General features: G+C 45.0%; 1 protein-coding gene across 1 annotated transcript in view; it reads right to left on the bottom strand.

The window, feature by feature from the left end:
- Nucleotides 1-420: 420 nt before the first annotated feature.
- LOC138246919 (vomeronasal type-2 receptor 26-like) overlaps nucleotides 421-27,251 on the bottom strand; it is a 410,539-nt gene continuing 383,708 nt past the window's right edge. Inside the window, exons 7-8 of the mRNA XM_069201665.1 lie at nucleotides 26,188-26,311; nucleotides 421-1,340 (exon numbers count right to left, since the gene is read on the bottom strand). Coding sequence (XP_069057766.1) covers nucleotides 421-1,340; nucleotides 26,188-26,311 — 1,044 coding nt within the window. The remainder of the gene's footprint in view (nucleotides 1,341-26,187; nucleotides 26,312-27,251) is intronic.

The raw sequence follows: 27,251 nt of genomic DNA, 5'->3' as shown, positions 1-27,251 counted from the left end.
AGAACATGTCCTTAGCCAGCCCATATTGCTCATCACTTGACTGATCTCAGCTGACAACACCAACGCTGTGACCAAAGTATAGATTGAACGAGATACATGATTATCTGTCGGGGGCCCTTTAACATCATGGGCCCTAGAGCCATATCATTGTATGAAATAGCTACAAGGCAACATGTACAGAACATTACAAGAGCATAAATGCATAAATATTAAATGCAGGTTTTTATATCGCTGCAAGAAAGGGAAATTACCATTCTTCTGTTATCAAATCATTAGGGTGTTCAGGATTAGGCAGGTGATAAGATAACTGTGTATGATTGAATGATTTGTCAGCTATATTTAACGAATGTACGCGCTTCAGCTGTATGTATAGCAAAAATATCTGAAAACAAACAAGCATAAATACAATCGACAGGATTTTCATTTAGTTTTCATAGCTAATTTTGAATTCGAAATTAAATATTCTCGTGTGTTCCTGTCAGGTCTCCAAAATATTATGAATATCTTAGGGGTGAATATACAAAAGAGAAGTCCAGCACTAGAGGACAAAATAGCAAATGTCTCAACAGCAACCAGATACTTTCCTTTTGTGCTCAGATAAGCTGGAATGAATGATAACCAGACACTGACGAACACAAGCATGCTGAATGTGATGAATTTGGTCTCGTTAAAGCTGTCAGGTAGGTTCCTCGCCAGGAAGGAGATCAAGAAACTCACGCTGGCCAAGAGTCCCATGAAGGCCAACATGCTGTAAAACCATACAATGGAGCCCTCATTGCATCCAAGAATTATCTCTCTCGTGGCAGGGCTAGTGATGTGTTCTGGGAAAGACGGAGATGTTGTCAACCATGCAATCCCAATGGTCATTTGAATTACGGTGCAGGTCAGAACAATGGTGTAGGCTATTTTTTTACCTAAGAACTTCTTGAGGTTGCTGTCAGGCTTTGTTGCTCTGAAGACCATCACTACAGTGATAGTTTTGGCAAGGACACAAGAAACGCATGTCGAAAAGATGATTCCAAAGACAATTTGCCTCAGCATGCAAGTTTCTTTCTTCGGATGGCCAATGAAATTCATGGCACTAAGGAAACACAACATGAGTGACACCAGCAGAAGATAACTTATGCCACGATTGTTAGCTTTCACCACTGGAGTGTCTCGGTACCAAATGAAGACCCCAAGAACATACAAAGTATTGCAGAAAAAGAAAACAGACATAAAGGCCAGTGTTGAACCCAGAGGCTCCTTGTAGGACAGGAAGACAATAGATTTTGGGATGCATCGGTCTCCTAAAACACTGGACCAGTGATCATCAGGGCACTTCATGCAGTCTGCAGAATCTAGAAAACACATTGGATGCTAAAATCATGCAGGCATAAATAAATAAATAAAATGTATAATGGATATAATAAGTAGATACAAATGTATAATGGATATCAAAATAATAGGTACAGAAAAACTGAATTTAAGGCATTGTGGGAATTACATTTTAAAATGAAAATGTATCCTTCATTACTTGTGCTATTTACTTATGGGTTCTACTGGTAAATAATGCTGGCACTATATAGTAACAATTAACAAGCTGAATTATATTGCATTGGGAAAAACAAATCAGATATGTGTACATCCAACAACCAATCTATAAAGAAGGAGAAAAAAATATTATTGTTAGGCATAGTTTGGAAGTGTGCAGGGCATTTAAGATAAATAGTTGTGCTGGGATCCATACAAACATACCACCTAGGACTCCCATGTGTGTGCAATTTTGTGAGAGACTGGGGTTGGCAGGTTTTCCTGGACATGAACACACAGCTACCAAAACCCAAAGAATCAAAGAAATTTCAAAGACAAACACTTTATATTTCAACATTGTGATTTTGGTAATTTCTTGTCCTGGGAAACGCCTCTATTCAAAGAGAGCGCATATACGGTATTCTGTTGATTCACTTCTCAACGTAGTGAATCAGATCACAATTATCACCAAGTGAATTCAGTAGCTAGGCAGCTAAACAATACAGTACAATTTTTATTCTCTGACAACTCACATTAACCATCCACTTTTAACCCAAGTTTATTTTCTATTGCATTCACCTTGTTCTTGGTGAAGTAATCTTCTGTACTTCCTAACTTTACTCTGAAGACGGGATACATTGAGTTGTCCTTAGCTCTTGTAGTGCTTTCCTCTTATTTAGTTTCTAAGCACTAACATAACACAACAGAAATGCACTTCTGAGGTCAAAGAAGACTTTTATTGTTGTAAATTCTTCCCCGACCACAATATTTATGTATGACGAATTAGTAGCTTTCAAGTCTGCGTTAATCAAACAAAATATAATGCAAAGCAAAACAAATACTTCACCGTGTGGGAACTATCTACAGCTTCATCTTTCTAAGGTCTGCAAGCTGATGACCCCTGTCAGCCGCGAGAAAGAGAGATTCATCTACCCACACGGGATTGCTGGCAGCTGGCGCCAAGCTCCAGCACGAGGTCCGGCAGATTCGAATCTGCCGGACCTCGTGCTGGAGCTTGGCGCAGGCTGCCAGCAATCCCGTGTGGGTAGATGAATCTCTCTTTCTCGCGGCTGACAGGGGTCATCAGCTTGCAGACCTTAGAAAGATGAAGCTGTAGATAGTTCCCACACGGTGAAGTATTTGTTTTGCTTTGCATTCAATATCTTATAAATATAACCTGCTGTGTATATTGCAAACTGATATATTTTGTTTGATTAACGCGGACTTGAAAGCTACTAATTCGTCATTCATAAATATTGTGGTTGGGGAAGAATTAACAACAATAAAAGTCTTCTTTGACCTCGGAAGTGCATTTCTGTTGTGTTATGTTAGTGCTTAGAAACTAGAACAGATAAGAGGAAAGCACTACAATTGGTACCAGAAGTGGGGCCGGTCATTAAGAGGTGATTAAGAGGGTGTTGACGAGTTGGTAGATTTCTAAGTGCACACTTTAAAAGTGTAATTGTTTTTGTTGTTTGGAGAATTACAGAAATTGTTTTTTTGGAGAATCACAGTAGCACCGCAGACCATGTCTGAGAATGCATGTGTTGATAAACTGCCTGATGGTGCTAAGAAAAACTGTGAATTGTTTTCTGTTTGGGGAATTACAGAAGAAAATGCATGTGTAGCTAAAATGCCTGATAATGTTTTGAGAAATAATTCCTGTTGTACATATGTAGAAAACGTGTCTTTTGGAAGTAATGATGACAGAACGGTTTGGATACCTTTATCTGCTTACAGAGAAATGCAGGAGAAATGTAGGCAGTTGGAACATGAAAATAGGAATTTACGTGAGCAAATTAGCCCGACTGAAAATTATAAAAGGGCTGTTTTTGAAGAATCTTTCTTGTCCCATTCCAGTAATGAGGGGGTTAAGACAGCTCCGAGCTGCACTGAGTTTTCGTGTGAGCCAGGGTTTTTGGCAGACAAAATGCATTCCTTAACTGATAACACAGACGAGAGAGACCAGAATGTGATTTACGAGTTACCGTTGCAAAATGCACAAGTAAAACGAAAGATTTTAGAGCAAGAGCCGACTTTCATTAGCTTGTTTGATTTTTGGAAAAAGAATATCCCTCATTTGAGAGAAATCCTAACACTTTTGTATATGGTCACTGTGAAAAATAATATGCAGCTGCGCGCTTGTGATTTGGCAAATGAAATAATGCAGACTTTATGTTTCTGCGCAGTGCAAGAAGGAAATACTTATGTACATTTAAATCATGAACAAGGAAAGAAAATAGTGCCCCTAGCTAGAATCATACAATGGATCTGGTATTTGCAAGACAGGGCTAGAGTACCACAGATAAAAGAGTTACCAATGAAATTGTGTGCACCATTTGAATTCGTGTCTACTGAAGATAAAAAGCATGTTTGTTTTACTAATGATTCATTGACTGAAATGTTGTTTTCTGGCACCGTAGAAGGAACAGCGTTGTATAATGTGTGTCAGATTTTAAAGCAAGAGCTACGTGAGATGTGTCATTTTTACGCTGATTTTTGGTTCATTGTTAATGTTTTAGCACCTAACTGGTTCAATTACCTTGCAGATGTTAATGAGAAAAATTCAGAGAGAGAAGTGTACACCCAGAATTCTGCCTTAGTGGGTATGGCTAAGTGGGTGCCCCAGAAATGTGAACAGCTGAGAGAAAAAGCCACTTACAGGTGGGCAGAGATGAGAGAGATGCACATTCCCCTAGATTTGATAAAAACTGTGCAGCACGCACAAAAGCAATCTGTCATGCAAGCAGTCACAGAGCAGTTGGGGAGAGGAAAGTTACCAGGACAGGAATGGGAAAGTGATCAGGTTTTAGGGAGAGTGATTGCTGCAAATTACCAAGGAAAAATCGAAATTATGCTGATACCTAGAAAAGAATCTGATTCATTCATACAAATTGGAGACAGAATGGCCCAACTTGGCAAAAATGCAGTGAATGGAGGTTTGGTAAAGAATGAGTCTGCCCCAGCCCTTCTGACAGTGCAAGAAAAGGGAAGCTGTGGCGCAGCAGATAAAAACCTCAGTGCTGATGTGTGGGCTGAAGCCCCAAGTGATCCTCCAGAACCTGCAGAAAATATAACAAAGGGCCTCAAAAACGTCCTGCTGATTATAAAACAGGGAAAGAAAGAGGAAGGGTGCAGTTTAAATGAAAAATGTTATTTGCAAGAAAAGTCATACTTGTTTCTTTTGCAGATCCTACCACGTTTCGCCACTGTCCCTGAGTGTGCTGTGTGGTCCCCTTTCCGGTGTGTGCGTGTGGGGTCGGGGAAGGGACCGAATCCCCAACCTGAACCTGGCTGAGTAAAGTGCCAGCACCATGGATCCATTTTGCGCAAACTGCGCCTTCAGTTCAAGTTCAACTTGTTTGATTGCATTCTTCCACTGGAACTAAGCTGTGGTTTTTTTTTTCCCCTCTCGTATGGAACTCTGACTTTTGCTTACCTTCCAGAAAACCTTTCAGGTGGACCGTGCACCTTTACATGAGCAGAACTCATGCCACATCAAATTGCTAACACTGTTGAATTAGAGACTCATTCAGAGTATACAAAATTGCCCAGTCTTTTCTGTATAGATGTATCTGATGTGAAAGGTTATGAAATCAATGTGTTAATTCACTTCTATTGCTTTACAGGGATTGCTTTGATCATAATGTTTTTTTGTTTGGGCTGATGTTTTTTGTTTTTGTTTGAAACAAGAGATATGTGAAACAAAAAATTCATTGGTCAAAGGGCGGAATGTACTGCCATTTGATAAGTTTTGTTTTGACCAATGACTTTGTGTTTCACCACTGCGCATATTAGTTGCTCAATGTTCACCAGTAGCACATGGTATGTTTTGTTCAGTTTAGCCGCCTATGGGCTTTGACATTGCATTAGTCATTACATTCTGTATTCTGCCTATTGGCTTTGACATGGCATTAGCCATTACTTTCTGTATTCAGTTGAGCCGCCTATGGGCTTTGACATTGCATTAGCCATTACATTCTGTATTCTGCCTATTGGCTTTGACATGCTGTATCCAGTCTAGCCGCCTATTGGCTTTGACATTGCATTCCTATTGGCTTTGACATGATATCATATATTACATTTTGTATTCAGCTTAACTGCCTATTGGCTTTGACATGATCTTATACATTGCATTTTGTATTCAGCTCAGCTGCCTATTGGCTTTGACATGATATTATATATTGCATTTTGTATTCAGCTCAGCTGCCTATTGGGCTTTGACATGATATTATACATGGCATTTTGTATTCAGCTCAGCTGCCTATTGGCTTTGACATGACACTAGACATTGCATTTGATATTTAGGTTAGCTGCCCATTGCCTTTAACGTGGAGTTAGACATTGCAGTTGAGAATCCAAGCTGTATTTTTCCAAGCTGTGTTTTTGCACCAGAGAACCAAGATGTTTTTCTCACAGTAGACTAGACATGATAAGAGAGAGTACATGGGTGTTGTTCTCTCTGCTTGAGCTTGGGAACAGGAGTAGTCTTGGAGACCTGGCCAGTCTCCAAAAGGCTTGCTCAGTTTCCCAGGTCTGAGAGGAGGGGGCACACCTTTGTAACGAATGACACAGGCTGCAGAGAGTCAGATTCGAATCTGCCGGACCTCGTGCTGGAGCTTGGCGCAGGCTGCCAGCAATCCTGTGTGGGTAGATGAATCTCTCTTTCTCGCGGCTGACAGGGGTCATCAGCTTGCAGACCTTAGAAAGATGAAGCTGTAGATAGTTCCCACACGGTGAAGTATTTGTTTTGCTTTGCATTCAATATCTTATAAATATAACCTGCTGTGTATATTGCAAACTGATATATTTTGTTTGATTAACGCGGACTTGAAAGCTACTAATTCGTCATTCATAAATATTGTGGTTGGGGAAGAATTAACAACAATAAAAGTCTTCTTTGACCTCGGAAGTGCATTTCTGTTGTGTTATGTTAGTGCTTAGAAACTAGAACAGATAAGAGGAAAGCACTACAGCTCTTTATATTAACACAAAATCAACTTCCATCCTAACTAAACTATAAACCTTAAAATGATTAATGTACCAGAACACCTACAGACATTTTAGAAATATTATATCGAAGGGCTTCTATACAAAGTTTTTGGACAATTCTTTTGGCAATCTATCTTTCTCAATGTCAACAGTTAGTTTATTTTTCTAGTATCTAAATTTGAGGTTGACTTCAGTTATTCAGTAGAATTTCTCTCAAAAGATACAAATATGTACGCTCAAATCTCAGAAACTCAACTTTCCTTGATTAGGAAATGATCTTCTAAATAGGCAGTCTTGGCGATCCTAACAAAGCTCAGGAATGACCAGGCAAAGTGGTCTTTGCCACTTGGGTCCAGTCTTTTATACCCAGGTGCACCCACAATTTGTTGGGATTTCAAGATTTTGTGAGGTTTAAACATTGGATGCCTTTTGTGAAATTTAAGACACAGAGGAACCAAGACTGAGGAACCTTGAGCCATTAAGGTAGTGGTTAGAATGCCTTACTCAAGAACCATACCCTAATGTAAATGGTCACCATTGAGGGTGAATATGTTACAAAGTCTGCTGACCACCAAAAATGGGACATAACCATCTAGTCAACAGTGGGTAACAACATGCTGACTCAACTACGCATGTGGTTCTGGTTCATGGTGGATTGGGTTCATGATGGTCCATGACAGATTGATGGACTTTTTGGGCATTTCCTCTCAGGGGCCTTAGATCCAACAACACTTGTGAGGTACCTTTTTTACTGAGAGAACTACACTCTTGGCTAACTCTACAATGTGTATAAGGTTTTATCAAAGAAATGGGAAAGGCATATTATTTAAGCATAGTTTGTTATTTACATGGCATTGTGGTGAAGAACGATGTTGGGATCAACTCAGGCAACTCCATCCTATACTCCCCATGATCTCTAATTTTCAGAAATCTCTGAGGTTGTTAGGTTTCTTTGGATGCATGCAAAACCCAGGACCAAATATGGCAGGCAACCAACACATTAAATGTCTAGCTTATCCAAAGGCTCGCTCACACATGCAACCTACCTTGCCATTTGGGAAAGTGTAGGAAACACCATTCTAAACAAGTGTGCTCAAAAATGCATTTTGAAAAAAGACAATTAGAATCACCTAGCAATACGGGTAATTTGGGTTTTCAAGGGTAACAATGGACACTACATATCTTCACATATGAAGGAGAATGTTACAGGTAACTTTAAGTCACTATCATAGATTGGGCTTCAGTGCAAAAACGAACAGTGTTGATGCCATTTTTAGAAACAAATACACACTCTACCACAACACTTTCTTTCTATTTTTCATAAAAAAAGTTTTCTGCCATATTCTGGATATTTTCACAGGACTATCACTAACACTAAATGCTACAATCACCAACATAAAGGGAAAATGGTACATATTTAGCCTTAATATCATTGGTAGAAACAAATGTTATAAAGACTTAGCTATAAGATGCCCAAATGTCATAAAGAGGGCTCTGCTCTGAAGGGAGGGGGAAGCCCTCAACATTGAAAGAGTTAAGTGATAAGTAATACCTTTAGTAAGAACTTTGATATGAGAAATTGAAAATAATACCAAGGTTGCCTAGGAGAAAATGAAGGAATAGATAGGTAGAAGCATATGTGTAAAAGGTGTGCAGCAAGATTGATTTGGTGTGATGTGGTGAGAAAAGGAATCTCAAACTTTGGGTTGTTGTGATTAATGTTGATAAAGTATTGATCACAGGTAGGCACAACTGTTGTATTAATTTGGTTATGCCTATATTTAAATGAAAAGTAAGGTGCTAATGGTGGCATTTAACTGTGAATAGTCAGTGAGATGAGTGAACGTACAAGTTAATGATCTATATGATATAGGAGTGGGTGGGAAAAATACTTGAAGGGGCCTTTGAAGGAGTAGTTACCAGCATATATTTGCTGAAACTGGTCAGTTAGGAAGAACTTGAAAAAATGAAAGGACACCACTTTCATCCACAGTACTGAGAGAACATATGTTTTACTGTATCAAAGATATCAACAAATTGATTCCACGGATATAACATAATCAACCTTAGTTACATGTTTACCTGTTTTCTTCAGAAATCATGAGTCCTCTATGTGCTGAATCAACTAATCCTTCTTGCAGTAGAGTGGCTGTAGTTTGCGAATAGCAGGCAATAGCCCATTTCTCTGCTCTTATCTCCCACCACACAAGCTACACCATCGGCTTCACAATGTTTGGCAAATGCCAACCGGACTATAGCTTATTCCATTGGAACAACTTGTGGCTCTGTAGAAACAAGAAGTTGCACTGCAGGTCCAAACAGGTTTCAATGATGCAGGCTTGCTTGTAAAGGTGTTATTCAGCTACTGGGTAGAATGTAGCCATCTATCAGATGCAGTTTTTAAGTGTTATACAAAGAGAAAACTAAATAACTTACTAAAGTCTGTTATATGGTTCCCACAAAAAGTAGGTCTGAATGTTAGGATGACGGAACTTCAGGAGGTAGGTACTGAGTCCATCTACACCATCAGGAACCAACTCCTGGTTAGCTCAAAGTACTCACCTGAACCCCTAACCTTCTCAGGGTAACAGATGATTCTGGCAATCTTGAACATGACCACTTTGGATTCCCAAGGAAATCGTGGAAACAGAACTTACCCTTTCATTGTTTACTTATGCATGCCCAGGTTAAGCACAAGAAAGGTAGGAGTAAAGGTTTTCAAACATTTATTGAAATAACCATAATCTTGCATAGAGATAATGAGCTGCACATTATTAGGCAGATGAAACAAGGCATTGTACCAGCATTACCAACATGGTGAACAGAATAAATAATCCAACCATTTCTATATATTCCTACCTATCACTACCTACACTCTGAAAGCATAGCGGAAGTACCCTCTGGCAGATCGCGAAGGATAGCCTGAAGTCCCCAGACCTGGATAGCTGGGCAAGGGAGTCAGTTTAGGGTGCAGTTGGCAACCCTCCTCTGCAAGTTGAAAGGTCAGTGTCAGTAGGGTTCCTATCAAACATAGGACCCATTCCATGACAATCAGGATCAGAGTGCTCCTATGACCCATGTAGGGAAATGCTCTATTTGTATAATCAAAACCACACTGTGTTAGAGGTGCTGCTCTGATGCAATGATATGTCGAGGATTCAGAAGCTGTCTCCAAACAGATAACTTAAGCACTAGGATATCTTGTTCTATGTTCGTAGCTTTGAACTGAGTGTACTGATTACATGACGAGAAAAGCTTACTGAAAACAAGCACATGTACATGTACATGTACAGCATGTTCTCAGAATAATCTTGTGCAAGCATAAAACATATTAAATATTTTTGCTAAAAACGATGTCAAACTAAAATGTGTAAAATGGAAAACCAAAGCAGGCCCAACAAGTCAAGTGTTGCATGAGAAGTCTAATGCCCTCTGACAGTTCTATAGGTTCTACCACAGCCTCTGTGATATCATCTTCTATGTAAAATGCAGCTCTAGACAGCATTACATCTATTTGGCTCTTCATCTCTATGTAAGAGATAGGTAATCCCATGAATTAATTGGTAAACAATATTTCATTCCACAGTGGGCCTGACTGCAGGATATCAGCCAGAGCTGGGATGTCATGGCTACCTCCCGGGCAACTAGTGTAAGAGAGACTTATGCACTACCAGTGTTAAGAATCTCACCTACTACCTTGCTGCTATGGATACATAACCTTCAGATGGCAGGTACACCCTGATATGACAACTGTACCCAGTGATCTGGGTTCTTTTTCTCGATAACTTGCTGTGCACTCTGAGAGTCATCCGAGAAAAAGTTTATTAAGATGGTATTCTCAGGACTGGCTAAAAGAAGCTTTAACAAAACCGGCAGAACAGTACATTAAGGGAGAGGAATCTGCAGAGTTGGTACGGTTCAGTATTCTGTCTCACTGGTCATATTGTAGGGTAAAAAGAGAATTAGTGAGGTGAGGTGGCTCACAACATTAGATAATCCAATCTAGGTAAAACAAAATGGATGTCTTTCTCATAATCTAAGAGTAACTGTGGCTAAGTTAAGATCTTTTTAAAATATGTGGGTTTAGGGATAAAAGAGGGGCAAGAGTCAGAGTAAGTAGATGTGACACTGTTACACTGTGAGCCAAATCCGGTAATCTTTTTGAGAGTGAGGCTGCAGTAGGCTTTGAGTTACTTTAAACACATCTGGCTGGCCTGCCGTACTAAGTGTAGTTCTCTGTGAACATTGGTCCTAAAGCCCTTTGGACCTTCCAAAGAAGACACTCCCTGACAAAGAGTTGACATCAAAAGAGGAGATTGCCTTGGCATACTGAAAATTCAGCAAATGCAGTGTGTGCTGAAAATGCAGACTAGCATGAATGCACAGGTCAAAGCCATCACTTCATTCTGCTTCCCCATACTGAAGATGCTGAAGAAGATCTTTAAATGGCTCTTAAGCAACACTAGAAAAACTGTCACTCACACCCTAGGCACCACCAAGTTGGACTATGGGAACACCATCTACGCAGGTATTGGATTCCTTGGTGTGGGCTCCCCTAACATTTTGCCTCTGCTTCCCAGGTTGTTGATGCATGCTGGGCCCATCAGATGGTTAATGCAGATGAGGGGTGAGAATCCAAAACTGTTGAGGTGGTCCATTTCCATATAGGCAATGGACTTTATGGTGGAACACCGCCCTGGCACAGAACACCCCAATGCTGATGGTCTGTCCAGATTCGTCCAACTTAGTTGTGAGAACTCCCATGAGGCTGGGCAGTTTCTCCCAACTTTCAGCTGGGTGGAAACGTGTTAGACTTGGCATCCTTGGTGTGCTCTCTCCTAACTTTTTGCCTCTGGTTCCCAGGTTGCTGATGTGTGCTGGACTCTGTGTTTGCTGTTTTTGATACTCTGGGCACTTTACCACTGCTAACCAGTGCTAATGTGCAGGTGCTCCTGCGTAAAACATATGTGTAATCCATGATTAGCATAGTTGATCTACTAGTAAGTCCCTAGTAAAGTGCACTAGAGTTGCCCAGGGCCTGTAAATCAAATTCTACTAGTGGGCCTGCAGCACTGATTGTGACACCTACATTAGTAGCCCTGTAAACATGGCTCAGACCTGCCAGTGCACTGTCTGAGTACAGTCTCACACTACCAATTCGGCTTGGCAAGTGTATCCACTTGCCAGGCTCAAACCTTCCCTTTTTATACATGTAAGGCACCCCTAAGGTAAGCCCTGGGTATCCCCATGGGCAGAGTATGTTAAAGGTGGGACTTGTACTGATGTGTTTTACATGTCCTAACAGTGAAATACTGCTAAAACCTGTTTTTAGTGTTGCAAGGCCTATCTCTCTCATGAGTTAACAGGGGGCTGCCTTTAAAGATTATTAAAGTGCAGATTCCCTTTGACAGCAGATTGAAATATGGAGTTTGGGGTCTCTGAACTCACAATGTAAAAATACATCTTTTGGTGTAGTTGGTTTTTAGATTGTTAGTTTTAAAATTCCACTTTTAGAAAGTAGGCATTTTCTTGCCTAAACCATTCTGTGACTCTGCCTGTTTATGGATTGCCTGTCTGAGTCAGTTTGACAGTTGGGCTGTTTGTGAGCCACCTCTAGACAGTGAGACAAAGGGAGTTGGGGTGTAGCCTGCATATCCTGATGGGTCCTCTGTGCTAGAGTGGAGGGAGGAGTAGTCACTTACTCCTGAATGGGCTGTGTCTGCCCTCTCACAATGCAGTCTCCAACCCCCTGGTGTGTGTCTGGGGCCTGGCCTGGACAAGGCAGGATCTTGCAAACAAGATAAACTTGCCTTTGAAGATTACCAACTTCTAAGGCAGAAAAGGGTATAACTGAACTTGCCTCATGTTTTGAAGTCTCAGGGCCATCAAAGACTTCCTCTGCCAGCACCGGGACTCTCTGCTGAGACTCCTGCCAAGTGGTGCTCTATCCAGTCCTTGGGCCCTTGAAAGGTGAAGCTGGCAGAACATGAGCAGAAATCCACGTACAGAACGCCATGTGGGAAAATTTTCAACGCACCATCTGCAACGCAGCTGGTAAACAACGTGCTGCCGGCTATGCGGCTGAAATTGATGCCCCATTTACATCTCGGCTGGGAGATCGGCACATCACGACTGTAGAAACAACGTGCAACGCCCGCTTGCGGCTGTTGATAATGACGCAAACCCCATGCAACATGGTTTTCTAACACTGTGTGACCGGATTTTTTACGCACCGTCCCTGGGTGTCAAAAGTCAATGAAAGACTGCACGGATCTGAGGTACCCACTTGAAATCGACTCATCGCTCTCTTGCAAGAGAGAAAAATGACGCAGCGCCTACCCGCCCGGAGAAGAAAACGACGCATGGTCTCGCTTGCAAGTGAGGAATCGACTCTCGTCTGTGTGGTTTTATTTTCCACGCAAACCAGGTACGTTGTGCAAAATCATTGCTTCCATTTTTTTCTATGGAGTAAGACTTATTCTTTTGAAAATTCATATTTTAACTTGTGTATGTTGGATTTTTATCATTTTGGTCTTGTTTGATTTAGATAAATATTACCTATTTTCCTAAACTTGTGTGGTGTCCATTTTGTAGTGTTTTCACTGTATTACTGTGTGTGTTGGTACACATACTTTACACATTGCCTCTGAGTAAAGCCTGCTTGCCCGTGCCAAGCTACCAAGGGGATGAGTGGGGGTTAATCAGGTGTGTTTCTCCTTTGTCCTGACTTGAGTGAGGGTCCTGGCTTGGACAGGGGGTTACCTGACTGCCAACCAAAGACCCATTTCTAACAGTAGGGATCATTAAGCAACTCACTAAAAGACTAGAAACCATTCATAACATGGCACCCACACTCATCCTCAACATCCCACACAGATCTCACATCACACTACACCTCAAGAAGGTCCACTGGCTCCTGATTCACAAACGTGCTTAATTCAAACTCCTCACATACACATTCAAGGCACTTCACAACTCAGGTCCCACCTTCCTGAACAGTAGTATCTCTTGCCACCAAACACACAGACACACCCTGCACCACTTGACTCCTACTTTTGCACACATCTCATGCATACACAGAAACATATCATGAGGAGAGACATCATTCCTAAAAAGTTGAACAATCTCCCATTCCACATCAAAGCGTCACTTTTTCTTCTTGAATTCCACAAGAAGCAGAGAACCTGATGTTTCAATTAACCAACTCACCATAGGCTGAGCTAGGCGCACACAGCTGATCAGCACCAGGATGCTCTTGCAGAGTGCACTTTACAAATACACACACATCATAACATAACAAAACAAAACATAACATAGCATACCATAACATAATGTAGCTTAACATGATATAACATAACAGCATGCACAATCTCCTTGCAAGATTTGATTCAGAAGCGTGACGGAAAGGTATGTAGGATTCCAAATTACACAAATAAGGCATGTGATACATACACAGATTGCAGACCAGAGTGCTGACCCTGTCCGCTGCTGTTATACCAAAGTCTGTTGAAGAGGTACAGGAGATTTAGGACAGGATCCTGTGAGAAAGTGAGTTGTTGGTTGAGTGGGGTGTGAGCCCTGGTCAAGTATTAGCCAAGATCACTTGCAGGGTGAACCACAAAAAGTCATTAAATTAACCTGTGCTTAACCCTGGGCAGCCTGGCACAAAAAGAAGGGAGGCTTAACTTAGAGGTAAGGTGTAAAGTATTTATACAGCACACAAACAGTAATAAAGTGACAACACAACTCAAGAAAAACCCCAAATCAATTTAGAAAAATAGAGTACATTTTTTTGAAGTATTTGAAACCAAAATGACAAACATCCAATCATTAGAACCAGAGTTGTACATTTTTTAAGTTTTAAGTGAAATTACGTTCCTAAAATGAGAAAACGCCAACTACGGACATCTCGTCATGCAAGACCGGGTCAAAGGGAAAAGTTAAGGGCGACCTCAATGAAGTGTGGATCGAATACAAGTAGTGGATGGTGCCCAGTTAGCGCTCACCTTTGGACAGTCTGAGAAAATAAAGTTCATTGGGGCGAGGCTGCAGGAGGTGTCCGAGGTGGGAGCTTCAACGTCAGATGGCCTTGGGTCAAAGTTGCGGTGAAGATTTCTACTTTCAGAATTGGGCCTGAATTTGATCCTGGTGGAGGGGAATACTCATTCACAAATGTGACGGATATCCCATCTGCCGTACTATGATCCCATTGAAGCCTATGGGGTTCGACAGGATAACCTCTCTGCCAAGATCTTAATCAGACCGTTAGTTGCCAAACTGGAAGTTAGAAATCTTCAGCAGGATGAAGTAGAGGGCTGTAGCTGAAGACAATTCCACGTGGTCGGATACCTCTTTGGCGAAGGACCACTGAAAGAGCTTTGCTGCTGCGGGGAAGAATGTAGCGGGAGAAGTCACAAAGTAAATCTGACCGGCAATGAACCTCGGGGTGTAGGCTAGCAGGTGGGTTCCGGTCTCCTCCTGGTTCTCAGAGCTCGTTTTGGCCAAATGTTGTCTAAGTCCTCAGATTTGGGAACTTTATATTTGGGCAATTTTAGCACCACAACCGGGGGACTCTTTTGGGGGCACAGGACTCACTTATGTTGGCTCCAGGTCCGGGTTCAAGATGGTGGGAGCGTGCAATGTCCCTGTAGCTCTGAACAGGGGGCCTCCAATATAGTCCTTGGAGTCACTTCTGGGAGCCCTGGGTGCATTTGATGATATAGGGCTCAACATCAGGGATGGCTTCTGAGGGTTCAAGGCAGACTCCAGGCAGTAAAGCAGTCCTTCCAGGTATAGCAGCAGTCGCTCAGAGTGCACAGCAGGTCACAACAGCAGGCAGTCCTCTGAGAGTCCTTCCTCAGGTCCAGTAGTGAAATAAAGAGTGAGACTCAAGGTCCTATTTTTATGCCCTAGCGCCCTTTTTCTAAAAGGTAGGAGAAACTTCTAGAGAGGCTCTTTGAAGAACATGGAATATCCTGACTGCCGTGTCCTGGCTCCAAGCTGGCTGCTGTGACAATACAGGGTGATTAGGCCCTCTGTGTGAAGGCAGAGCACAGGCTACTCAGATGTAAGAGGGACTGTGCTTTTCTCCGCCCTCCACCATCCTGACAGCAGATGGCCCATTAAGGGACATCTAATCCCTCTATTCTGTGACTATCTGGGAGGAAATTAGAAAGTCTAAGGGGGTCATTCTGACCCTGGCGGTCTTGGACCGCCAGGGCGCAGAATGACGGAAGCACCGCCAACAGGCTGGCAGTGCTTCCAAGCCCATTCTGACAGCGGCGGTAAAGCCGCGGTCGGAAAACCGGGGCCGGCGGTTTCCCGCCGTTTTTGCCCCGGCTGAGCGAATCCGCCAGGTTAGCGCTGCAAGCAGCGCTGCCCTAGGGATTCTGACCCCCTTACCGCCAGATTTTTTCTGGCGGTTTTCACCGCCAGGAAGAGGCTGGCGGTAAGGGGTGTCCTGAGGCCCCTGGGGGCCCCTGCACTGCCCATGCCACTGGCATGGGCAGTGCAGGGGTCCCCTAACAGGGCCCGGCTAGCTTTTCACTGTCTGCCTAGCAGACAGTGAAAAGCGCGACGGGTGCAACTGCACCCGTCGCACGGCCACAACACCGCCGGCTCCATTCGGAGCCGGCTTCTGTGATGCGGCCACATTCCCGCTGGGCCGGCGGGCGCTAACTTGGTTAGCGCCCGCCGGCCCAGCGGGAATGTTGGAATGCCGGCAGCGGTCTTTTGGCCGCATGGCGGCCGATTGGCGGTTCCCGCCTGGCGGGCGGCGGTCAGGGCCTAACTGTCAGCTATACAAAGTATATGCAAATATAAAAGTCAAAGGGCAGGAAAATGCCAACTTGACAAAAAGTGACATTTTCAAAATTGTAATGAAGAATGTGATGTTACCATTAAAGAAGGTTTATCTTTACAGCTTCATAGATAATAAACATGACATATCCACCAATTAGAAATTACACCTTGTTAAATGTAATATGGTATCTCCAATGTTACCTTATTGGGCAAGTAGGCCTCACACTAGTGAAAAACAAATTTGGAAGTTTTTCACCACCAGGAAATGTAAAACTTTAAAAATACATGTCCAACCTTATATTTACACAGCACCCTGCCCTATGGGCTATTTGGGGCCTACCTTAGGTGTGATTATATGAAATAAAAGGGGAGTTTAGGGCTTGGCAAGGGGATTTAAATGCTAAGTCAACATGGTAGTGTGACACTGCATTCAGGCTGCAATGGCAGGCCTGTGACACGTTTGGAGGGCTACTTAAGAGGGTGGCACAATAAGTGCTGCATGCTCACTGGTAGCATTTAATCTGTACGCCTTGGGTATGTGGTTTAATGCTCCTGAAAGGACTTATAAGTAAATTAAATGTGCCAATCAGTTATATGCCAATCAAACCATGTTTAGGGGAGTGAGCATTAGTACTTTAGCACAGGTAGGAGTAGTAAAGTGCACCGAGTACTAAGGTCAAAAGAAAGAAATCCAGCAGAAATTGGAGTTAAGTAAGCAAAACGTTTGGGGGAAGACCACCCTAAGGCTGAAAGGTCTGACAGTTCCTATAGGTAAAGCACAAGGTGTTCTGCTCATCGACTGAAATTTCTGATTTATTTTCTGGAGGATGTCCTGGAGTTAGTAGCCAGAGTTGAATAGAAGTGACTTTTATAACGGTGCATGTTGAAACATTTGAATTGAAATTGATCCTTTGTTAGGTTGGTTAGTTACCTTAAGAACTCAAGTTGAGTGTTGAAGAGCCACTAAATTTGACAGCCAAAGACTGCTGTAGCAGTCTAATTTCCAGGGTGAATTTCTGATGAGTTGCTAGATTTGACTTTTGATATCGCCCTCAAGTGAGATTTAAGAAGCATTTGGTAGAGCCCTTTTCTTAATGAATCCAGTGGTTAGAGTGGTGGACTGTTTTGAAAGCAATGATGTCCATTTAGAAGACAGTTCACCAGCAGTGTGCATTCCACTGGGATATGTCTTGTGCCTGCAAACACAACATGTAATTTTAATTGGTTTTGCAGCTAGCAGTAGCTCTGTTAGCAGTCTGCAATCCTACTGCTGCACACAGGGGCAGCTCTGGGAAGGACGCCTCCTGAATTTGTGAAAAAGTTATATCCTGGACCTTCATCTTGGTTCTGTTCAGTATGGTGTTGCCAGACTCCTAGCTGGGCAAATTGTAACTATGGAATGTTTTCAGTTTGTATACTGGATTGGTTCAAGTGAAGACACCGGTCATCAGGTCTGTGCTTGGGAAAAAACACTGAGACCTGTTCCAGGCACCTTTTTGTTTTCCACCTAGCTCTAGGTCTATATGATGGAGAGATGGCCAGCATAGACAGATAACATGGCTTGTGGCCATAATGGTATAGTTTACAATGAAGATAGCAGATCTTCTCTAGGACTGAAAGTCTTAGTCCATTTGGTGGATAACTTGTAGGCCATCAGGTTCCTGATTGATTGTGACTTGATTATCATGGCCTGTGGATGACCTGTAGGTTTCATGTAATTAGAACAGGCCTTGTTGGTAAGTAATGTATTCTTGAGAATGAGTTGAGAATGAGTTGTTGTCCATGCTTGATTTGAAGCTTGGAGGAGTTCCACGACTGATGGCTGTGGATGATGAAATATGAAGATGTTAGGAGCTTTGTAATAATGAAATTTGAAGGAAGCCACCTTGATGCCTTTGCACTACAATTTCATAGCCTAAGACTCCGCGAAAATGTCACAATTAGAAATATGCAAATATCGAAGAATATGTTTTTTTTTTTTTTTAAGTAACAAGCAGATCTCTGGAGGTAGACCATCATCCCATTTTTTTTTTTTTTAAACATGTTTTTATTGATTTTTCAAAACGAAAGCCATACATTTTCTGGCATACAAAGTCATTGATAGCAAATTGTCATTGGTTACAATCTGTCGTCTGGCTCTCCCATATTAAGGTCAATATATATAACAAACTTCTAAGAACTTGAGTGCACTTCCCGGTCTGCTAATTCTGCCCATCACTACCGAGGTTGCCACCCCGTAGGGCAAAGTTTTCAGCTGCAATGTGGTTCTATTGCCATTGGCGACAGGGGCCCTCGTGTCCACACGGGTGAGGTCGGGGGGCAGAGGAAACAGGGGGGGGGGGAACAAGGAGGAGGGTTATGGCACAGTAGATCTTAGCGCTGGTGTCTATTGGTTGAGTATGCAGGCCTTTTGGTGCTGTGGCATGCTTGCATGGGGGGATGGGCTGCTTAGCTATCAGTGTTGGCGAGGCATTGATGATGGATATGTATGCGTCCCCAGGTGTAGTATTGCCTTTCTGCCGGGGGCGGGGCCCGCGGCCTTCCAGGTGGATACAGCTATCTGTGATTCAGGGGGGTCTTTCATCATTTTTGGCTTCTAGCCTAGACACTAAGACGCCCCAGGCCTCGCAGCCCGCCTGTCGCAGTCCCCTACGAGCTAAGTTTGTTAATACCTGATGCTCAGCTCGAGCCCAACGTAGCGTAAGAGCAAGCCAGACTTTTAAGTCAGGCGCGTTGCGAGCCTTCCAGTTCGTTGCTATCAATCTTTTGTACATTGCATACGCTAGATCTACAAACCTGTGCAAGTGTTTATTTCTTTTCGTCCTTAATCCGAGTAGACAGGATTTGGGATTCGTGTCCAGGTTGAGCCCCGTGATTTCCGCTAAGGCTGTGACCACCCCTTCCCATTCCCCCCGTAACCACGGGCACTCCCAGACCAAGTGATAGAACTGTGCTGCTGGTGTTTTACATCTGGGACAGGCTGGGTCCGACCCGGGGAACATGCGTTTAATCCTGGCCGGCGCCAGGTATGTCTGATGTAGGTAATTGAACTGTGTATATCGGAATCTGGGGTTTCTTGAGACCTCACGTGTGTGGCACAGAGCTTTTGGCCAATCTGGCCCTGAGATCGGAATAGGCAATACGGTGTTCCACCTCTCCCTAGCTTTCTGCAGGTTATCTTCCGGGGGTCTGTTCAGAAGTTTATAAAGGTTTGAGACTGCTTTTCCTTGGGGGTCCCAGTTCAGCATGTGATGCAGGGTGACTGAGATATCAGGCTCTACGTCGCCAGATGCCCACGTTTTCCTGATTGCATGGCATATCGCGTGATATGCCAAGAATTGCCCCGGATTGATCTCTGTGAGGGCCTGTATAGCTTCGAAGGTCATTAATTTCCCTTCCTCGAAACAGTCTCCTACTGTACCTATACCTGCGTCTAACCAAGTTGTAGGTGAATATGAGCCGGCTTCCACCCATCCGGGGAGCCTATCCAGCGGGAGGAGTGGTGAGTAGGGTAGTTTTTTAACTCCCTTTTGGATATACTTCTTCCAGTATGTGTGTGCCACTATCATCAGCGGGTTTGTGCATGTGCTTTTAGTCTGCTTATCCAACAACCAAACTAGTATGGGAGCGCCCTGGAGTCGGGATTGCAACCATATAGTTTCTGCCGAGCTAGGTCTATGGAGCCAATTTAAGATCCACTGCAGCTGTGCGGCCGCAGAATAGAGCTCAAAGTTTGGGGCGCCCAGTCCACCCATTGCTACCGGATGATGCAGCGTGGTAAGTGCAACCCGCCTTCTACCCTCTCCCCACACCAGTTGTAGCAGGATGGAGTTCAAGCCGACGAAAAAGCTTTTGGGGATAATGATTGGTAGGGCCGCGAAATAGTACAGCAGTCTAGGTAATATCAGCATGTTTGCTATAGCTACTTTACCCAGTGGTGAGAGTGGTAATTTATTCCAGAAGCGTATTGAACTCTTAACAGAGGACACCGCTTTCCCCAGATTTCCATCCCTTAGATCTTCCGCCTTGTGGTATACGTTGATTCCTAGGTATTTAAATGTGTCGAAGCACCATTTTAGGTGGCCTGGTGGGGCACTTTCTTGCCTCGCAGGAGGCCAGCTGGTTAGTGGGAATGTGCAGGATTTCCCCCAATTAACTATTAGACCAGATACCCTTCCGAACTCAGACAGCAGCGACATCACTGGGGGCAGCGACTCCTCCACTCTGCGTATGTATATCAGGGCATCATCTGCGTATAATGATATGGAGTGGAGAGTGCCGTTCCTTGACACCCCCCATTCTTCTTTTTTGGCCCGGATGCGTGCAGCTAGTGGTTCCATCGCTAAGGCAAATAGGAGGGGGGAGAGGGGGCAGCCCTGTCTTGTTCCCCTGTTAATCGGAAAGCTTTCTGATATTACTCCTCCCGTCTTCACCCTAGCCTGTGGGGCAGTGTACAGAATGCGTACCCAGTTTGTGAATTTTGGACCGATACCCAGTAACTGCATAGTGGCAAACAGGAAGTCCCATTCTAATGTATCAAATGCTTTTTCTATGTCGAGCGATATCACCACCTCCTCGAGTGCGGTCGGGGGGGTGTCACCCATCACACTGAGCAGCCTCCGAATATTTAGGAAGGTGTTACGTTTCGGGATGAATCCATTCTGGTCATCGTGTACCAGGATATGCATGTAGGGAGCTAGTCTGTTAGCCAGGATTTTGCCAAGTATCTTGCAGTCTAGGTTCAACAGTGAGAGAGGTCTGTAAGACCTGACGTCAGTGGGGTCACGTTCCTGCTTTGGAAGGATCACTATCATTGCCTCTCTCATTGAGGGAGGCAGGATACCATTGGTCCCTGCTTCTTCGAACGTTTTTAGGAGATGTGTGTTAAGGTGTGACGCGAAAGTGGAGTAGTATTCTGACGGCAGGCCATCTGTCCCTGGGGCTTTATTCCTAGGTAGTTGTTCAAGAGCCTTATTGAGTTCCCCTAATGTGATGGGGGCTTCCAGTGTCTCTCTGTCGACATGCATTAGTTGGGGCAGGGGAGAATCTGCTAGAAAGGACTCAAGTTGTTGGATGGTACATGATGTGCTTTTGGTGTATAATTGTGTATAATATTCCCTAAACGCATCATTTATTTTTACCTGCGTGGTAGCTATTGCGCCTGCGCCTGTTCCTATCGCCCCGATCGGAGGGCACCGCTGGTCCTCCCGCAGCAGCCATGCGATCAGCCTACCAGATCTGTCGCCTTCCGACTGTAGCCTAGCCACGTGGTGTTTGTGATCGTGAAGGCGTAATGTAGCATCAGCCTTTGCATGTTCTGCGCGCGTTTCCTTCAGGGCCGTGTATGGCATTTCATTGCGGGCAACTGCGTTTTCTAGTGCTCTTAGTTTCTGCTCCAGCTTGCTAACCTCTGCATGGAGTGTGCGCCTCACCCCCCATGTAGTGGAAATACAATGTCCACGGATCACCACTTTGTGTGCGTCCCACTCCATTGCTCTTAGCTTTGTGGTGCCAGTGTTTAATTCCCAATACTGTTTCAGCGCTGTTCTCAGTGAGTCTGTAAACGCAGGGTCGTGTAAGGCTTCCGCTTGTAGCCTCCACGTTGGGATAGCCTGGCGCTTCCTGCCCCAGTCCAAAACTATTTTAAGCGGTGAGTGATCTGATAGTGTCTTGGCTAGGTATTCTATTCTACTGGTCCCTGTGCAGATCTCCTGGGTGCCCCACATCAAGTCTATCCTGGTGTGTACCTTATGTGGTGCTGAATAAAATGAATATTCCCTGTGTCGTGGGTGTTTCATGCGCCATATGTCATGAAGGCTCATGTTACTAGCCCATATCGATAATGGGCGGCTGAGGTGTCTGGTGACTGTTGAATATGTGGGGGGATTTGACCTGTCCAATGCTGGATCTGGCGTGCAATTGAAGTCACCTCCCCATATGGCGGGTGTTTCGGGGTTCGTTAATAACGCAGGAGTGAGTGTGCTCAGGAACTCAGGCAGTGCGCTATTGGGAGCGTATACCCCTATAATTGACAATTGTTTGCCGTCCAGCCTACCCTCCACTACCACATACCTGCCCTCGTGATCTATCTTGTGTGATGTTTGGATAAAAGGGACATTCCCTGCTATCCATATGAGTACCCCCCTCGCAAAGGTTGAATAGGATGTGCCCACAATCTGACCTCCCCATTTACTGCGTAGATCCTGCAGGTCTGGGTCCCGCAGGTGAGTCTCTTGTAGTATTGCAATATGTATGCCATGGCGTTTGAGTCTTGCGTGCACCCTGGACCTTTTCCCCGGAGTCCCCAGTCCCCTGATGTTCCAAGTGACTATGTCATATTTGTATGTGCTATGGGTTGTGGATTGGGCCATATTCAATTTGTGAGTGCATGTCTTGCTCCCCGGATTCAGGGAAGGCCCATTGGGTCTCCTCCGCCCCCGTCGCCCCCGCGTGCGGGCCCCTCACCTCCGGGCGCTTATCCAGTGTTGTGAGCAGACCGGTAGTGCACAAACTAATAGTTACCCTCTTTCCCTCCCCAACTGGATCCCAACCCCAACTGTGAACTTGCAACAGGCTACGCACCCATTTTAGGTGCGTGCTAAGGTGTATCCGTATGGATAACTGCGAGGAGCAATAATACTATCCGGATGCGGCTCATTTTAGGGGCTCGCATCCTTCTGCAGACACGGTCCGCAATTGGCTTGGGGCACTCCCAGGGCACAGCCGTCCGTCCCCCTGCCCCACTCCGCCCGCCGCGCACAATATGAATAAAGGAGTTATCTCCAGGAGCAAACGTGCAAGGATACATAAGTTCAGGTGATGTGACCACCCACTTCAGGAGGAAGTCGCAAAGTTCAGTTCTGAACTCCGGCCGTGGCGGTTGGTCCCCCTTGGGGGGATAGTACAGTAGTGTTTGTTCAGAGTGTGTCTGCGGACCTGGGGGTGAGCTCCGGGCCCCTCAATGCCTCCGTTAATGTAGAGTCCGAGCTGATCGAGTCAGATTCCGAGCCTTCCACTGGCTGGGTCCTGAGCGTCTCAAAGGAATTCTGAGTTAGTAGGGGGGTTTCTTTAATGGCCCTGGCTCTCTCCTCTGCAGCCTGTTCCACCGTGGGTTGACCTCTGGCGTGCCTTTTGGATCGTTTCCTAGGTTTCGTCGTTGACCAGTTCTCATCGGTACCAGCTGCCTCGCGGGGTTGGGCGATGCCTTTGGCATGCATCCACGTCCAGGCATCTTCCGGTGAGGTGAATACATGAATGCGCTCATCTGTTGTTACACGTAATTTAGCGGGGAACATTAATGCGTATTTTATGTCATACTCCCGGAGGCGTTGTTTTACTTGGGTGAAGGAGTTGCGTTGCCTTTGCACTTCCTGAGTGAAGTCTGGATAAGCGTAAACAGTCGAGTCCTCGTACCTGTATGGGCCTTTGCTGCGGAACTGCTGGAGTATCGTATCCCGGTCCCTGAAGTTTAAAAACCTGGCTATCAGCGGTCTCGGAGGTTGGCCCGGTGCCGGGGGGCGTCCGGGGATTCTATATGCTCTTTCCACTGAGAAGAATTTGGATGGGGTTCCATTCAGGACCTCTTTAATTAGCCAGTGTTCCAGCAGGAGCTCTGAGCTTTGATCCAGTGATTTTTCAGGAAAACCAAGAAAACGTATGTTGTTGCGACGGGATCTGCCCTCTGCCTCCTCTGCTCTTCTCAGCAGTGACTTTACTTCTGCATCTAGACGGAGAATTTGTTTTTGGTTACCCGCTACCGTGGGGGCCAGTTCACTTAGCACCGCCTCCGTTGTCTTCACTTTATCAGATAGTTTGCCATGGTCTACTCTGAGGATGTTCAGGTCTTGCGATACCGTGTCTATCCTGGTCTCCAGTGAGGTTTTAGTGTCCATGATTGCTTGTAGTATTTTCTCGAATTGCGAGGAATGTGACATGAGCGTGGACTCCAACGACTGCAGAGAGGGCGTATGCTGTTGATCTCCGGGTGCCTGACCTAGCGTGTTCCGATCCTGGTTTTTAGCTGATTTGAGTCTTCCGGCCATTTTGACTTATCTGTTGCGGCCTGATTCCACCTAGAATCACGTGCTCACCTACTTTCTCTGGGCCCTGCAAGCGAGGAGGGCGTATATGTCCCCACGGGGCCACGTCCGTGCAGATTCCAGTTTATGAGGTTTTGGCCCTGCTGGTGATTCTCTTAATGAGATCTTATTCAGGCGGTCTAGTACCTCCCGTCGCTGGGTCCACGTGCGTGCCCCGTGCCCCCGGTCAGCAGCCAGCTCCAGGCTCTAGGTCCTCTTTCGGTGTGAAGTAGAGGAGTGGTTTTCCCAGGTGTGTCCACTCAGTGTGTTACGGGCTAGCACGGTTCTTTAGGCACTGTTCCACCCTGTGGTGCAGGTCGGCGCCATTTAACAGAGGATATGGCTTAGCTTGATCCTGGTCGACCCTGCGCAAACCACGTCTGTGGTGGCTTCGCAATCCAGCAGCAGGTCCAGAGACGATTCCCGGGATGGGCGCTCCACGCCATCAGCTATGAGATAGGGAGGCACCCCCAGTGGCCCACGACAGGATTCATCTCCCGTCCTTCATCCCCCCTCGCGGGCAGGAGGGGGTAGTCGATGCAAGGCGAAGGCAGTGACTCCCAGTTCCCTTCGCAGCGGTCCCCGCAGATGCCGTACGTCCGTCTCGCCGCCAGGACCTCCAAATCTGGCGCTGAACCCCACCCCAAGGGGAGATGGCGCCAGCGGCCTCCAGGAGAGGGCGCGTCTGCTGTGGCCGAGCTCACAGCCGCCCGACAGGGCCCGTGACCACGCGTAGCAGCTGGGGAGTCCAGGGAGCGGGTCCCGGCCCGCTCGTGAAACAAATTCGCCCCTGGCCTGTAGTTGTGGTCCCACAGGGCCTTTTGCGGAGGGGGAGGCGCGTCTCTCTGCTCGTTAAACCGCCGCTGCTCCTTGGAGCTCCCCCACGCCTGGTTGGGGGGGAGGGGAAACTCCGGCGGCCGATAGGCGGATGAGGAGAGGGGGGGGCTCCCAGGGCGTAATTGAAGCAAAATATGGGCTTATCGCCCTCGCGAGGGTGGCCGCTCCCGCTTCCGCGCACCCACCTCTCTTCCAGTCCTTAAGGCCGCATCCAGCCCGACACAGCCGGCAAAATGGCGGCCGCAGCTCCCGGCTCCGATCCGCTCCGCGGCAGCCCCTCTGCCCGGCCGCTCGATTGCGCCCGGAGCCGTCAGCGAGGGAAGAGCGGTCCCAGCAGCGGATCCCGCCACAGGGCTGCGACAGCGGCGCCCCAGGAGCGCCCCGCAAATATTTACGTGGCGAGCCCGAGAGGAGCGCTTAATCAAGCGTCCTTCCCGGCCGCCATCTTGGCTCCTCCCGACCATCATCCCATTAAGTCATTTTAGTGGGATTGGAATCTGCGACTTCCAGGTTACAAATAGGTATTTGAAGCAGTTGACTAAATCCCTGAGCTGTCTTACTGGGATTTCAACCAGCAACCATCATAAAGCAGTTAGATGTCTGCAATAGTCAGAAACCCAGAGAAGTGAAGAAGACAAATGGATTGAAATGTATTAGATTTAGATAGGTTTTTTCCACTGTTATGAATTTAGACCTTATGCTTGGCCTATCAAAAATGAATCAGTTTGTTCAATTGCAAAGTGAGCTCTTGACGTGCTGAGGTCAATTTCAATCTGAAGTTGGCTGAAAGAAGATGTAAATTCCACTTGTATCCTTAAATCCGGACAGATAAAATATAATAGTGTTAAGATCGGATGTACTTTCTGTTGAAATGCCTAGTTTCACTGCTTCACATCACTGGAAGTATAAATGAAATCACTGGCTTTACACTTTCGTTAAATACTTTAAACAACTAAACCTCACCCACCTGTTAGGTTGGTAATGCTCCCTTCTGAACATGGAACACATTCAAAACAACATCTAGGCTTCCCTTCTATTGCTGATTTTCTATAGCCTGGAAGACACGGTTCACTGCAAATAGAGATGGGTACCTGAAGGACAAGGAAATCAAAGAGCCTGATGGAAGAATATTGAAAATATCGGAAATGAATGCATCTCCGAAGTTCTGAACACAAATACATTTCAGCAGTAGATATATTGAGGTAAACTGTTGGGCCTGGAATTTTTTTTAATCTATGTTTTTAGTAGGATTTGGAGAAACATGCAAATCAGCACACGTTCTTTCTCATTCATGTGTAAGATGCATTTTTAGGACACAATGATCCCTTTTGCGAAACAATCTTATACTTCCCTATTGCACGTAGGTCATGTGCCCTTGGAGTGAAGACTTATGCGCACAAAACTATCAATTGTATATCAGAATATCAACACACAAAAACATCATTCAACAAAATTAGCATAGCTGGATTATCAATATCAAAATAATGTAAGATCAGTAAACACATTTACCATTCTTCACATCTGCATCTCCTGAAGATATATACATCTTCGAGGTACATATATGAAGCTACATACAGTGCATCAATACTTACCTATACATTACATTATTTTAGAAGCTAATTGGAGCAGGGAAAATACCTGTTTGACCGCAGCCCTATGGAAAGAGAGTTACAAACATGCATTCAAGCAATTCGGTGTTCACACTGGACCTTAATCTGTGGCTAAAGAGAGTTACACACAAATTGATGAGGCCATTATCATTGTTTCTAATTCACCGGAAACAGGAGTAGCTCATTCCTCTGGTTTGGATGTATAGGTCCTAGATATATCCTATATCTACCATTTGTCTAACTTAAATAGCCTTCACAAATTCTTTGTGCCTCCAAGGCAGGCAACTCTTCTCCATCCTATACGCCTGAATGTACTTCGCATACAAGGGTGGTCAGAATGACACAGACAGCAGCGGGAGCTCTACCCTTTGAGACCAGTTCCTCCTTAACAAATGGAGGTGTTGGTCTTACAGGTTCTGTC

Source organism: Pleurodeles waltl, chromosome 7 (assembly GCF_031143425.1).
Source record: "Pleurodeles waltl isolate 20211129_DDA chromosome 7, aPleWal1.hap1.20221129, whole genome shotgun sequence".
In the NCBI taxonomy this organism is placed as follows: domain Eukaryota; kingdom Metazoa; phylum Chordata; class Amphibia; order Caudata; family Salamandridae; genus Pleurodeles; species Pleurodeles waltl.
The sequence above is the reverse complement of the archived record's forward strand: the minus strand, read 5'-3'. Positions and strand labels throughout refer to the sequence as shown.